This window comes from Erinaceus europaeus, chromosome 5 (genome assembly GCF_950295315.1).
Source record: "Erinaceus europaeus chromosome 5, mEriEur2.1, whole genome shotgun sequence".
NCBI classification, from domain to species: Eukaryota; Metazoa; Chordata; class Mammalia; order Eulipotyphla; family Erinaceidae; genus Erinaceus; species Erinaceus europaeus.
The window spans coordinates 60920781-60935073 of record NC_080166.1 but is presented as its reverse complement, the minus strand read 5'-3'; the positions used below and the strand labels follow the sequence as shown (position 1 = coordinate 60935073).

At 44.6% G+C, this 14293-nt stretch overlaps 1 protein-coding gene across 3 annotated transcripts in view; it reads left to right on the top strand.

The window, feature by feature from the left end:
* The window catches only part of LOC103126527 (chromatin remodeling regulator CECR2), a 119600-nt gene that overhangs the window by 97938 nt on the left and 7369 nt on the right, over positions 1-14293 (top strand). For 2 of the 3 annotated variants that reach the window (XM_060191406.1, XM_060191404.1), the window contains exons 8-15: positions 3501-3654; positions 6287-6416; positions 7355-7392; positions 7477-7568; positions 7708-7834; positions 9830-10218; positions 11597-11725; positions 11914-12751. In XM_060191406.1, coding sequence (XP_060047389.1) covers positions 3501-3654; positions 6287-6416; positions 7355-7392; positions 7477-7568; positions 7708-7834; positions 9830-10218; positions 11597-11725; positions 11914-12751 — 1897 coding nt within the window. The remainder of the gene's footprint in view (positions 1-3500; positions 3655-6286; positions 6417-7354; positions 7393-7476; positions 7569-7707; positions 7835-9829; positions 10219-11596; positions 11726-11913; positions 12752-14293) is intronic. The other variant, XM_060191407.1, reaches the window with a different exon arrangement.

The window sequence follows — 14293 nt, the reverse complement described above, 5'->3', positions numbered from 1 at the left end:
CTTTAGCTACAAAGGGACTTGGTCTTTCTAAAAAATTCCAAAGCATGGCTAGGGGAAAGCTCAACTGGTGGAGCCTAAGGTCCCTGGTGCTCTCACTAGTCTCTTCTCTGTCTCATGTGACGCTCCCTCACACGTCACACATTTTTTTAACATCTTTTATTATTATTATTTTCTAAACTTAGGGTCTTTGTCATCATTTCCTGGCTTTAGGTAGTTGTCCAAAAAAAAAAAAAAAATCTTTGAAATTTCATGATAGGTCAGAGGTACCGGTAGCACTGCTTCACTGCCTGTGAAGGGGCTGGAACCCAGGACCTTAACCAGGTGTGTCACAGCCCAGCTCTCTTAATGGCTTAAGTGGAGTGGGGATTGAGGAATTGAAGCAGAAGACACTCTGCATCAAAGGAGTAATACCTCTTGACGACACAGAAAAAAACCTGCACACACGGTGGTCAGGGGACAGTGTGTTTTTTAAGGCAATTGGCATATAGATAGGTCATAACAGTGAAAGAAAAGGCTTGGTTGGTCGATTTTAAAGTGCTCTGTTAACACTTACAGTTTCCGTTCTTTCATTGCTCCTCCATATCCTCCGTTTTTGATAGAATGATAGAGACCACAGCACCAAAGCTTGCTTATTTCAGTGCAATGGGGACCGAGTTCAAACCTGGGTCACACCTGTGGCAAAGCATGTCTGCTTGTATTTTCGGCAGGCAGTGCGATGAGGTTATCTTAGAGCTTTGTTTGTGAAGCTAGCTCTTCATCACAACACAGCACAGTATTTTGTGATGATAACCAGCGTGTCAGAAATCAGTGAGCAGTTCTCATAGCAGAATGTAGAGAAGGGAAGAGGAAGTGGGACTGGTGGGGCTGTGGCAGGTTCCATCGGTATTTCCAGTAGCCCTGGCTTCAGCTTGTGTTGGTATGAAGAAGTGGGATCATATCTCAAGTCTAAGGGAAGCAGTCAGTGAATGTGATGTCCAGGGCAACAGCCATTTGTCTTTGGGGGTAGTAAAGGATGTCTGTGACATGGGTGATGTTATAAAGGGAAACATCTTTAAATTGTTGGCTGACAAAGGCAGGCCTATGGTGGCAAGACAAGATACACCAGTTAAGTGTACAAGAATATGTGAATGTTGTTAATTCACATAGGTTGTATATGGAGGAACTTCTGATAGTTTAATACCTTACCATATGAACAGATGATTCTTCATATGAAGGCTTGATAGCTGTAATCACTTAATTGTGAAAAAAATAAAACTTGTAACAAGTTAGAGGTTTACTATAATTGATACCTCAATGTTTATAATTGGTTTAAATATCTTTATGATTTTGTTTGAAGTTCATCTAATGTTACCTCTCGTAGCAGTCTCTACAGCAGGATCTTCAGACCAATTTTGGTTAAAATATATATTTTGATTTTTTAACTTTTTACTTTGGACTATAAACAGACTCAGGTTACTTAAACAGTTAACGCATGTTAGTGACAATGGTTTTAACATTTACAGTGCCAGATAGATGCCAGATCTGTTGTGAATTAATTTCCACAAGATAGTTTACAGGGCACTTTTGGGGGCCCTCCAAAAGCGCCCTGTATAGAGAATTTGCATTTTAGTTTTGGGGATGTATTGTCACGTTAAATATTTAGACTTTACCTTAAATAGTTAGTTATTTTTAGCAAATTAATTTTACCTTGCCTGGTAGTAATGTAGCTTCAAGGTTACACTTTTAACCGTTAAGGTAATGTTTACCAAACTTGAAACATACCTATAAACATTTAGTTATAACACACAGGAGGAGAAAAACTTTTGTTATAAAAACATATCATTTTAGGGAGTCGGGCAGTGGCGCAGTGGGTTAAGCGCACATGGCGCAAAGCGCAGGGACCAGCGTAAGGATCCTGGTTCGAGCCCCTGGCTCCCCACCTGCAGGGGAGTCACTTCACGGGCGGTGAAGCGGGTCTGCAGGTGTCTATCTTTCTCTCCCCTCTCTCTCTGTCTTCCCCTCCTCTCTCCATTTCTCTCTGTCCTATCCAACAACAAAGCAACGTCAACAATGGCAATAATAACCGCAATGAGGCTGCAACAACTAGGGCAACAAAAAGGGGGAAAAATGGCCTCCAGGAGCGGTGGATTCATGGTGCAGGCACCGAGCCCAGCAATAACCCTGGAGGAGGGAAAAAAAAATCATTTTAAAAACAAATTTATATCCGTCTTTACTCACACAGTTTAAGACAAAGCAGGGCTGCAGTACACATTGATGGGGTCATCTGTCCAGGGATGTCTGGTTGGCATCATGTTAGCATCTGGAACCTGGTGGGTGAAAAAGAGTTAAGATATAAAGCAGAACAATTTGTTGACTAATTATGAACCTAAAGGCAAAAATATTGCAGATGAAGATTTGAGGTCCCTATTTTGGAAAAATCTAGTAGGTCTGTTTTAGGTTTATTCCAAGGGACCCGTGACTTTACTGATTTTTGCCTAAGCCTGACATCTAGTATGCAAGTGGACCCAGGTTATTGTCTAGGGAGGTGGTGTCATAGTTGAAAAAAGGACTAGAAAGCTGGATCAGGAAAGACAGTAGCTCCCAAATATTGTGAAAGTATATAAATATTGTTAACTGCAAACCCCACTGATTGGATCTGGGGTCCGTGATTGGTTTTAAGTGCCTCACTTAACCATCTGAAAGCTTTAAAGACCAGTGTTGTATGCTTTCATTTAGATGTGCAATACAGGTGAACAAAGCACCAAATTGACTCTTGTGACACTGTGGTGAGGGGAAAGGTACAAGAACTTTGGAGGGTGTGGTGTATTGTACTCATAAATGTGTGCGTATGAAACTGTCAGTGAAATCCTACAGCTTTGTAAAGCAATGTTGAATCAGTAGTACATTCTAAAAGTTCTAGCCTCTCAGTAATCTTAGTAAGGATCAGGTAGCTCACCCAACAGAGTACACAGGACCTGGGCTGCAGCCCTGAACATCATGAGAGCGCCGAGTAAAGGAGAAGCTTCATGAGTGACACTGCTGTGCTATGGTATCTCTCCTGCTCTATCTCTGTCTCTCATTCTATGTCTGGAAAAAAAATTAACAAGTTTACTAAGAATGGTAAAATCATGTATATGCTAAGTCCTGGCAGCCAAAAATCCATTTAAAAAAAGGGGGGGGGGGTCGGACGGTAGCACAGCGGATTAAGCATACAAAGCACAAGGACCAGCCCAAGGATCCTGGTTCCAGCCCCCGGCTCCCCACCTGCAGGGAGTCGCTTCACAGGCGGTGAAGCAGGTCTGCAGGTATCTGTCTTTCTCTCCCCCTCTCTCCATTTCTCTCTGTCCTATCTAACAACAGCAACAGCAATAATAACTACAACAGTAAAAAACAAGGGCAACAAAAGGAAATAAATAATAAAAATAAATATATTTTTTAAAAAAGGTAAATCTCAATGTGAGCAAAGAACAGGCCTTGTGTTGCTGTGTTGGTGACTCTCAGCACTTGTTGGCTCCTCACAGGAAACCCCTGTGCTTACCAGAATAGAGAAACAGAAGCGCAGAGAAGAGGAGGAAGAACGGCAAATTCTTCTGGCTGTACAAAAGAAGGAGCAGGAGCAGATGCTGAAGGAAGAGAGAAAGAGAGAGCTGGAGGAACGGGTCAAAGCGGTAGAAGGTAGGTGGGCATGCTCTGCGGTTTGGACTCAGTTCTGTCAGTCACTGCCGCTGCCAGCCCAATTCCTCTAGACCCGGCTCACTGTCTTATAGTACTGGGTCTGTCTTTCCTGTTTCCTGCAGTGCCTGGTGTGTTGCTCTCACCTAAGTCTTAGGCATCATTTTCCAGGTCTGGCACTATTGTGAACTTAGAACGTGAGTGTTGATGCCAGTAGGACAAACTGTTTTCTCAGGCTTAGTTGGAGGTCTTGTCTTGATGAAATCAGACTTGTGTATCGTAGAAGCAAAGGCTGAACACCATCCCTGGTTGTCTAAGTAGCAGTGGTCTTCTTATGCTTAACCTGCTAAATCATCTAATAACAGATTGTTTTACTTGGCTAAGTAGAACAATGTTTCTTTTAAGTACAAGTATTAAATTCATTCATTCAGTACTCTTCTTTTAATTTTTTAAATTATTATCTTTATTTATTGGATAGAGACAACCAGAAATTGAGAGGGAAGGGAGTGATAGAGAGGGAGAGAGGCAGAGAGACACCTGCAGCCCTGCTTCACCACTTGAGAAGCTTTCCCCTTGCAGGTGGGCAGAGCCAGGCCTTGAACCTAGTTCCTTACTTGTTGTATCATGTGTGCTCAACCGGGAACACCACCACTACCCAGCCCCACCAGCCCAGTTTTTCATTCAAATGTATATATAGAGAGAGAGCACAGCACTGGAGCTTCCCCTCAAATCCCACCTGCCATATGGTCCTTGGGCTTGAACCTGGGCCAGCAACAATATGTCTGGATTACTGTATAACAGTACATGGGATACATCAAAGGCAATATTCTATAGATTTGACTTCTAATAACAAAAATGGGACTGGAAAAAAACATTTTAACAAGGGGAAAAGTTTGAAACACTGTTAGCTGTTAGATTAGAGTGTTTACAGAAGAAGAAAAGGACAAGTTTAGACAAGATAACCCCCATAAAGATCTGTTAGGAACACTCATTCTATCAGCTAACAAAATGAGAGTTATAGGAATGAAAGACTGAGTGATACTGACATAGTGAAAGATGTAATAGGCAGTGGTGTATCCAATTGAAGATATTGAATGACCCAGGTTCCAGCCCCAAGTCTCCACCTACAGAGTGGGGGAAACTTCATATGTGGTGGAGTAATGCTGCAGATGTCTTTCTCCCTCCCCTTTAATTTCTCTGTCTCTGTCCAAAATAAATGAATATATATGAGACATAGTAAAATAGAATATTCTCTCTGGTTGTTCCAATTTTAGGTTTCTATCCTAGAGAACTCTCACACCTGGGCACAAGAAGATACTAAAGATGGTCATTATAACAGTGTTTATATTATAAAATACAAAGTAGATGCAGACAACTGGAAAATGGACTGTTGAGCTGTAAGATGGCGTCTGCAAATTTATATAGTAAACCAATGTTGCCCCTCTGGATAAAGTCCCATATGAATTACTTTCCCAAAAGTTAAAGCAAATGATAAGATTTGGCAGTTTTAGCTTGAAATCACTCTTTATTTGTGAAATGATGAAGGAAAAGATCCAGGTGGTGACCCTCATGGTTTAAACGCATGTCTGAGACCTTGAGTAAGATGGAACACATCTCTTGAGAGCACTGTGAACGGCACCAAGGTAGCTCCATGGATGGTGGTGCAGTGCTTTGATCTCTGTGTCTAAATTTAAAGTTAACCCTGGGTTCTCTTCCTGTGTGCACAGAGCTGTGAGTGGGTCCACAGTGGAGTCATATGACTTACACTAGGCCTTGGGCACTATCTGTCACTGCATAAACAGAATTGAGACAAACTCACAATTTTGAGCTTAAATGGCAATGGAAACTGAAGAGTGAACACCGTTTTCATGGTTCTGTCAAGCTCAAAGCTCATAGCAACAGACAGATGAAAACTGGGGGGGGGGGGGGTGGATGGAGAATCTGTCCTGTGTTTTCCAGCATGCTGTTTTAAATTGCTCTGCACTTTTCTCCCTCTTCCCTTGACTTCTGGCCTTGTTCCTTCCAGCACCAAGTATCCATCCCATCAGGCCAATAGTGGAATAGCACATCTGTGTCTATGGTCTTAACCAAGAACAGTCTCCCTTACCGACTCCCACCAAAGTGACTAGGCAAGCACCAGACACCAGTCCTGGTAGTGGGGTCAGAGAGTAGAGACAGTTGGAGTTGATGGGTTCATTTGTTAATGCAACACTTAGAATTCAGATAACACATGAAATTCAGTATGTTTTTGAAAGTCTGAATGGTGTTTTTGTTTGTTGCTTTTTTTTCTTTTAAGAAATCCATAAAGGCCTTTATGTAATCAAAAATAATCTTCCTTCACTCTTCCATCCTTTCCATTTCCACACAATTTAGTTTTTCTCCTGTCAGCCCACCTAATGCCCACTCTGCTTCCTTCACCCCCCCCATTTGAACTCTATATGACTAAAGCGATGAATCCCACTTATTATATATGTTTCATGAAACATCTTTAGCTATATCTTAGTTACAAAAACATGTTACAAAAAGAAACTATTTATTTTTATGCTATATTAGTGCTCTTTCTTTCTTCTCTCAAAACAACTAACAAGTATCTAATTGCCCAGTAAGTACATAACTAACACTGTGTTTGTTACAGATCGAGCCAAGAGGAGAAAGCTCAGGGAAGAGAGGGCATGGCTGCTCTCTCAGGGAAAGGAGCTCCCCCCAGAACTTTCCCATCTGGACCCCAACTCACCCATGAGGGAAGACAAAAAGACTAAAGACCTGTGAGTATCTAAGGATGGCTAACAGCATCAGCCAGTAAGCTGATTAAAACTCAGGCATTGTGTGAATTCCTGTTCTCACTTCATCCTTAATCCAGCCTTTTGGGGCCGGACAAAAGCTCAAGGACCCAGGTTCAAGCCCTCACTCCACACTTGAAGGCGGAAAAGCTTCTTGATCGGTGAAGGAGGGCTGCAGGTGTCTCTATCTCCCTCTTTACTCTCAATTTCTCTCTATATATATCCAATAAATAGTAAGTTTAAAATAAATTTTTTTAAAACTCACCTGGTAATCAGTGGCATCTCATCCTGCTGTGCCATTATTATTATTATTATTAAGATTTAATTTACTGTTGTGAGATGGGGGACACCAGAACCTCAGTCTGGTGTGTGCACTGCTGGGGATGAACCTTGGGGCCTCATGCTTGGAATTCCAGTGCTTTACACCCTGTGTGCCATCCTGGACCCTGTACTCTTGTCTTTCTGGAGATTTCTTTAGGTCCCAGAAATATTCATTAGTGAGCTGGGTTGATAGTATGATGGTCATGAGGAAAGTCTTTATTAGAGTCAAACAAAATGGAGGTTACAGATGGAAACAATTTAAGAACAAAAATACAATCAAATGAGGCTTGAAGAGTGAGCACTCAACAGGTTTAAGTCACACTTGGAGCAATAGACAAGAAGCCTTTCCTGAAATATACCAATCAATTAAGTTCCAGCTCTTCTGGGCCTGTCCCATCCTTCTACTGATAAGGAAACTACCATTTCCTGTGTTGTTAAGCATACTGAATCATGTCTTCATATTTATTTTGGATGACCAGTCATACTGGAAACGAATAGAGCCTATTCCCTATTACCATCTAATTCGCTCTGTCTGAAGTTGAACGAAGCGCTAAGTGGCGCTATTCAGACTCACTGTTAATCTCTAGTTTTCTATCTTACAGCTTTGAGCTGGACGATGACTTCACTGCCATGTACAAAGGTTGGTTCCCACCCTCCACTCTTGTCTTTCTGCTGGAGACACTCCTGTGTGAATCTTAATGAAGCTCTCTTCTTTGGTGCACAGTTCTAGACGTGGTGAAGGCTCACAAGGACTCCTGGCCCTTTTTGGAACCCGTGGATGAATCCTACGCCCCTAGCTATTACCAGATTATTAAGGTAGTTATTACCCCTGCCATGACTCACTAGTTAATTCTTTGGGGGCTCTTGAGCAGTTCATAAAGGCCTGGCTCCTTTGTCTCTTAGAAATTGCGAGATGCCTTGTCCCCCACCATTGTAACATTATCTCCCCCTGTAGGTTCCCATGGATATTTCAAGCATGGAGAAGAAGCTGAATGGCGGTTTATATTGTACCAAGGAGGAATTTGTGAATGACATGAAGACCATGTTCAGGAATTGTCGAAAATACAACGGCGAAAACAGTGGTAAGTATGGGAGGAGTTTGCTCAGGATACTTGCTGCTGCTGCTGCTGATTATTATTATTATTATTATTATTATTATTATTATTATTATTACCAGGAATAAAATTCTGTTTCTTCTTATACACATTTTGGCGATTCAGACCTTTCTTTGGGAGTATAAAAAGAGTGTACATTGGGGGCTGGGTAATATTGCAGTGGGTTAAGCACACATAGTATGAAGCTCAAGCTCCAGCACAAGGATTCTGGTTAGAGCCCCCGGCTCCCCACCTGTAGGGGAGTCGCTTCACAGGTGGTGAAGCAGGTCTGCAGGTGTCTGTATTTCTCTTCCTGTCTCTTGTCTTCCCCTCCTCTCTCCATTTCTGTCTTGTCCACAAACAATGGCAGTAACAACAACAACAAGGATAACAAAAGGGTAAAAATAGCCTCTAAAAGCAGTGGATTCATAGTACAAGCACTGAGCCCCAGTGATGACCCTGGAGGCAAATAATAATAATAATTTAAAAATTAAAAAAGAATGTACATTAAAAGCCAGTGGACTGACCCCTCCATGCATACCACAGCTTCTGTGGTTGGGTTTTTGGTGGATTTGAGCCTCCTGCCTGATTTTCTATTCAGATGGATTGAGGGGCTGTCACAGCACCCCAGCTTTCTTCCTGACCATCGCATCTCCCATGTGGCCTCTGAGCGCTGAGCCATGAGCTGTCATTCCAGCCCCAGACTTTCATTTTACCCCACAAAATAGCAAACAGAGCATCAGGTGGCTCACTGTGCCTAGACATAGAGATAGCTATTTTATTTAGCCTACACTTTTTTAAATTTATGGACGTGAGAGAGAGCTAGCACATCATTCTGGCATATGCAGTACTAGAAAGCAAACTTAGGACCTCCTGCCCGTTTTAGTCTTTTGTGGTTCCGTATAGATTTTGGTATTTTTGGTATATTTCCTTAATACCACTGGACATAGAACTGGTGTCACTATAGGAAAGATGGCAGTTGCGGCCACAGTCTTCTCAGCCAGTAAAGCACAAAATCTGGGGACTGGGTAGGGGCGCTCCTGGTTAGCACACACATTTCCGTACATGGTGACTCGGGAGGGATGCCTCACAGTTTGCGAGGCAGATGCAGGTGTCTGTCTTTCCCTCTCTTATCTCCCCTCCCTACTCAGTTTCTCTGTCTTATCCAATAAAATAGAAGGAAGGAAAAAGAGAAAAAATAAGAGAAAAAAATAAGGAGGAAAAATTGGGTGCCAGATGTCTAGTGCTGGCACCAAGCCCCAGTGGTAGCCCCGGGGGCATTTACAAAGGTTCTCTTTGTCTCATGCTGTAACTTTTAACAATATTCTCCCGCCCCCATTTTTTTAAATTTGTGATTGATAGTAGGTTATAAGAGTTTATACTTTAAACTGTACAGGTCTCTAACCTCCTTTGTTAAGTTGATTCCTGGACAGTTAGCCCTTTGCCATCATGAATGAAATTCTTTCTTCATTTCTGTTTCTCACTAGTTTCCACAGTAAAATGACACTGGTTTTTGTTTGTTGATTGCACCTTTACCGGACTCTCTTTATTTCTAACACCTTTCTGGAGTAATTATTAGGGTTTCCTATGTATGTCATCATGTCTTCCTCAGATAGTGATGGTTTCATTTCCTTTTCAAATTTGACTTTTATTGGACAGGGGAGAGAGCATAATGGTTATGCAAAGAGACCGTCATGCCTGAAGTCCCAGGTTTAATCAAACTCGCTTTGCACAGGTGGCAAAGCAATGCACTATCCAAGTGAGCTATTTTGCCTGTTCAGTTGGAGTCATTTGGACATGAGCCCAAAATGTTTTTCACTTACACTTAACAGTTACCGTGTCCACTGTATGTCCATAGCTCTAAAGCGGCAAACATTTCACTCATGTTGAGTTGGACTCCGAATTTGCCCACCTCGCACTGTTAGATTTGGGTTGTCTGTCCCTATTCGAGGTGCAGAGCTAAGTCCTTTCCTCTTTCTGTAGAATACACCAAGATGTCAGACAATTTAGAGAGGTGTTTCCATCGGGCGATGATGAAGCATTTCCCTGGTGAAGATGGAGACACAGATGAAGAGTTCTGGGGCCGGGAAGATGAGAAAAGGGAGAAGCGGCGCAGTCGTGCAGGGCGGAGTGGTGCAAATCAGGTCTGGACACGGTCCAGGGACTCCGAAGGACCCAGCAGGAAACAGCAGCCTGTGGAGAACGGAGGGAAAGCTTTACCACCTGTGCGCCGACCTGCCTCTTCTGGGGAAGGTCCCAGCAGCAGCTCTACACAGCTCCCTCGGGACCCAGGCACCTCCAATGGGCAAGGCTTCTCCCGCCCCCCACACTATGGCGGGATGCCCACCCAGGCCCCACTCTTGAACCAGGTGGTAAGGGATGGCTTATGTTCTGTTCGTTTCAACTCGGCTCCACTGCCACAGGGATCGTTCCATATATGAACTTCTCCCCTCCTATGTTTTCTTTTTCAGGGTTTATATAAGGTGAGGGGCACCTGGTGAAGCACACATACAAGGACCCAGGTTCAAGGCCCTTGGACTACCTACAGGGGAGAGAGCTTCACCAGCAGTGCTGCTGGTGTTTTGATTTCTGTCTCTATCCACAATAAAATTTATAAACTAATAATAAAAGTTAAAAGAAAAGACATAAGAGAGCCAGTGTATCTCTCCAGCACATTTGATGCTGGGCACTGATTTCAGGACCTCAGGCTTGAGAATCCAACACTTTATCCATCCACTGCACTGCCAGGCCACAGCCACATATGTCTTTATGCTTCGTTTATTTTGAATTCTCCTTTCTCCTAATCATTTGAACCACTCCTCAGTGTGGGCAGAAATTCAGGCTAGAAAAACCTCTTTGTGATAAAGCACAGAGGCCGCAGTGGAGCTAGGGGCAGAGGTGACTAAGCAGGCAAAGAAAGTGCAAGGGGTTGGGGCCTGTGCCAGAGCAGTGCTCTAGTGTACCTCTCTACTTCATTAAATAAATGAATGGGTTCTTTTCAAAGAATGTTATTGATTTATTTTGGATAGAGACAGAAATTAAGAGGAAATGGAGGGCATAGAAAGAGGTAGACACCTGCAGATGGGGACCAGGGACTTGAACTGGGATCCTTATAAGTGGGAACGTGTGCTCAGCCAGGTTTGCCCTGCCTGGCTCCCTGATAAACTAATTAAATTTTAAATACCAAAAATATAACACATATTAAAAAATAAAATAGTAATGCATGGTGATACAAAAAATACATGATGGGGACCAGGCAGTGGCACACATGGTTAAGTGTACACGTGACAGCACAAGGACCCAGGTTCAAGCCCCCGGTCCCCACCTGCAGGGGCAAAGCTTCACAAGTGGTGAAGCAGGGCTGCAGGTGTCTCTGGCTCTCTCCCTCTCCGTCTCCCCTTCCCCCTCTCAATTTCTGGTTGTCTCTATCCAATAAATAAAGCTAATTTTAAAAAAAAAAAATTTATAAATCCACGATGAGGACCATTATGGACAACCCTGAGGAATGCAGCTGACGTGCCAGCCCCAGCCCTAAAGAGGGAACTGCTTTCAGACTCAGGAGGTGTCCTCAGGCACCGAGTGCCTGCATTCCTTCCTGTCTTGGCCCTCTTGCTATGCTTAAGTTACCAGTGATTATAGTGCTTGTCTTCAGGGAAAGTCCGTGCTTTCTACCTAATATTTGTGGCCCTCTCCCGTCTCCCTCCTCCCTCTCCTCCCTCTCCTCCCTATTGCCTTCACTCACTTCCCCAGAGATCAGCAGTGCCAGGACCGTTTGGGCCTCTTCGAGGCTCAGACCCTCCCAGCTTTTGCGTGCCCACCAGAGTCCCAGAGCCACACCCAAGGGAGCCAGGACAGCAGCACCCCCCTTTCCCCATGCAGGTAAGCCACCTCCGCAGAAAGCATAGGTGCAGAGAGCCTCATGGTGACTTTCAGAATGTCAGGTGTGAAGCAGGATGTCCTGCTCTTGAGCGTCAGTTCCTGTAGATAAACTTAGCACGGTACAGAGTGCACCGTAAGTCTATGTAAAGGTCTTACAGACTCTGTCGTCTTCACTTGTGTCATTGCAGCCTTCAGTTGGAATGAACAACCACCGAGGGCCCAGGCTCAGTGCATCCGAAGAGAAGGCAGTGTGCAGGGGGCTGACACATCTTTCCAACATGGGCTCACATCTCCCTGGATCTTTGCCCCTCGGACAGATGAGCGGCCCCAGCCCCGATGGGAATATTTATCCTCCAACTCAATTCCAGCCAGGGTTTATTCCTCCCAGACATGGTGGGACTCCAGCCCGACCTCCTGACTTCCCAGAGAGCTCAGAGATCCCTCCCGGCCACATGTATCGATCGTACAAATACCTGAACCAAGTACACTCTGCTGTCTGGAACGGGAACCACGGTGCTGCCCACACGGGACCCCTGGGGCCAGATGAGAAGCCCCCCATGGGGCCAGTACCCCCCCACCAGCCTCACCCTCTTGGTCACATGATGAGAACACCACTCCCCCCCACCCAGTGGACTGAGCAATCAGGCTTCCTACCTCATGGAGTTCCCTCTTCAGGGTACTTACGACCCCCCTGCAAAGCCGCTCCGCATCAACCAGCGCCCCCACCAGCAGCCCCCGCACCCAACTCTCTGTTTGGAGCGCCCAGCCAGGCTCTGCGGGGGGTCCAGAGCGGGGACTCCATGATGGACAGCCCGGAGATGCTTGCCATGCAGCGGCTGTCCTCCCGCGTGTGCCCACCTGGTGTGCCTTACCACCCCCGACAGCTGACACCTCCTCACCCACCTGGCCCCTTCTCGCAGGCGGCTCATGCGGCCTCCACCAGCCTGCCGGTCCCCAAGCCCCCCGCTGCCACCTCTGCCAGGACGCAAGACAGCAGTGAAGCACAGGAGCCAGCAAACGATTCGGGTAACGTGCACTGCCCCTTCCTGACTCTGAGCCACTAGGCTGTGATACAGGCGCCCCTCTCAGTTGGCATCAGCTGGCTTCCATACTCATGAGCTAAAGTTGAGTTGGTCACAGAACTGCCTTCAGTCTATAGGACCACAAGAGATGTAGTGCTTCCTCTTCCCTTCACTCTTTCTGAGACTCTGTATCACCTCATTTAATCTTCTGAGTAGTCACTGGTTCTAGCCTCCCTCTACTTTTTTTCCTTTTTTTAAATATTAATTTATTTTCCCTTTTGTTGCCCTTGTTGTTTTTCACTGTTGTAGTTATTATTGTTGTAATTGATGTCATCCTTGTTTGATAGGACAGAGAGAAATGGAGAGAGTTGGGGAAGAGAGGGAGAGAAAGACAGACACCTGCAGACCTGCTTCACTGTGAAGTGACTCCCCTGTAGGTGGGGAGCCAGGGGCTCAAATCGGGACCCTTATGCCGGTCCTTGCGCCTTGCGCCATGTGCACTTAACCCCCTGTGCTAACCACCCAACTCCCTCTAGCCTTCCTCTTAATCTTTGTGTCATCGTGCCACCTTTCAGAAAATCGCAGTTGTTAAAATTGTCGTTGTGAGCTAAGACCTATTGAGATGCAGCAATTCTTGCATTATTTTTTTTTGTTTTATTTTTATTTATTTTTAATATTTTTTCTTTTTTTAAATATTTATTTTTATTTTCCCTTTACTTGCCTTTGAACATTATTACTTATTTTAACATGTTGCTTATTTGTTGAACAGAGAGAGAAATCAGGGGAGATAGGAAGGGAGAGAGGAAGACACCTGCAGCCATTTCATTGCTTTTGAACCTTCCTTCCTACAGGGGCCAACCAGGGCCCTCATGCATTGTAACGTGTGCTCAACCAGGCAAGCCACCACCTGGCCCCTTTTTGTTTTACTTTTTTAGAGAGAGAGTGAGAGATCACAGCACCAGAGCTTCCTTCATTGTGATGGGGGCTGGGATCAACTTGGGCTGTGCACCTGGCAAAGCGATACTCTGACCAAGTGAGGAATTTTACCAGTCCAGAGAGAAAGCAGATCTTGAAGGGATGTCTTAGTTATGTCCAGTAATTAAACCAGAAACTGGAGAAGGAAGATGAGCTGAACCTATTTTGAAAAGAGATGCCTAGTGGGAGAGAGTGGAATCCTCCGTGTTTACCTAGAGAAAGGAGATAGATGCCTCATCTCTTGCCAAAGATGCAAGGGTTTCACGTACAGTCCCTAGTGGACCTAGAACTTAAACTCGCTTTTCAGTTTTTCCTTAAGGGGAAAGACGACTAGCAGAATTTCTCACTGTATTCGGTGACTGGACGCAAGGTGAGACCAGATTGCTGTGCCCCACCGTGGACTTGTTCTTACCTCCCATTTTGTGCTCTCCGCTGGTGCCGGGGACTGAACTCAAGTCCCCGTGCTCTAACCATCCACTCAGCTACCTCTGGGACTCCCCAAAAGGGTGGGTTTTATTTATTTCCTTATTTATTTTGTACAACATGAGTGAGCCTTTGTTGTTGGTTGGTT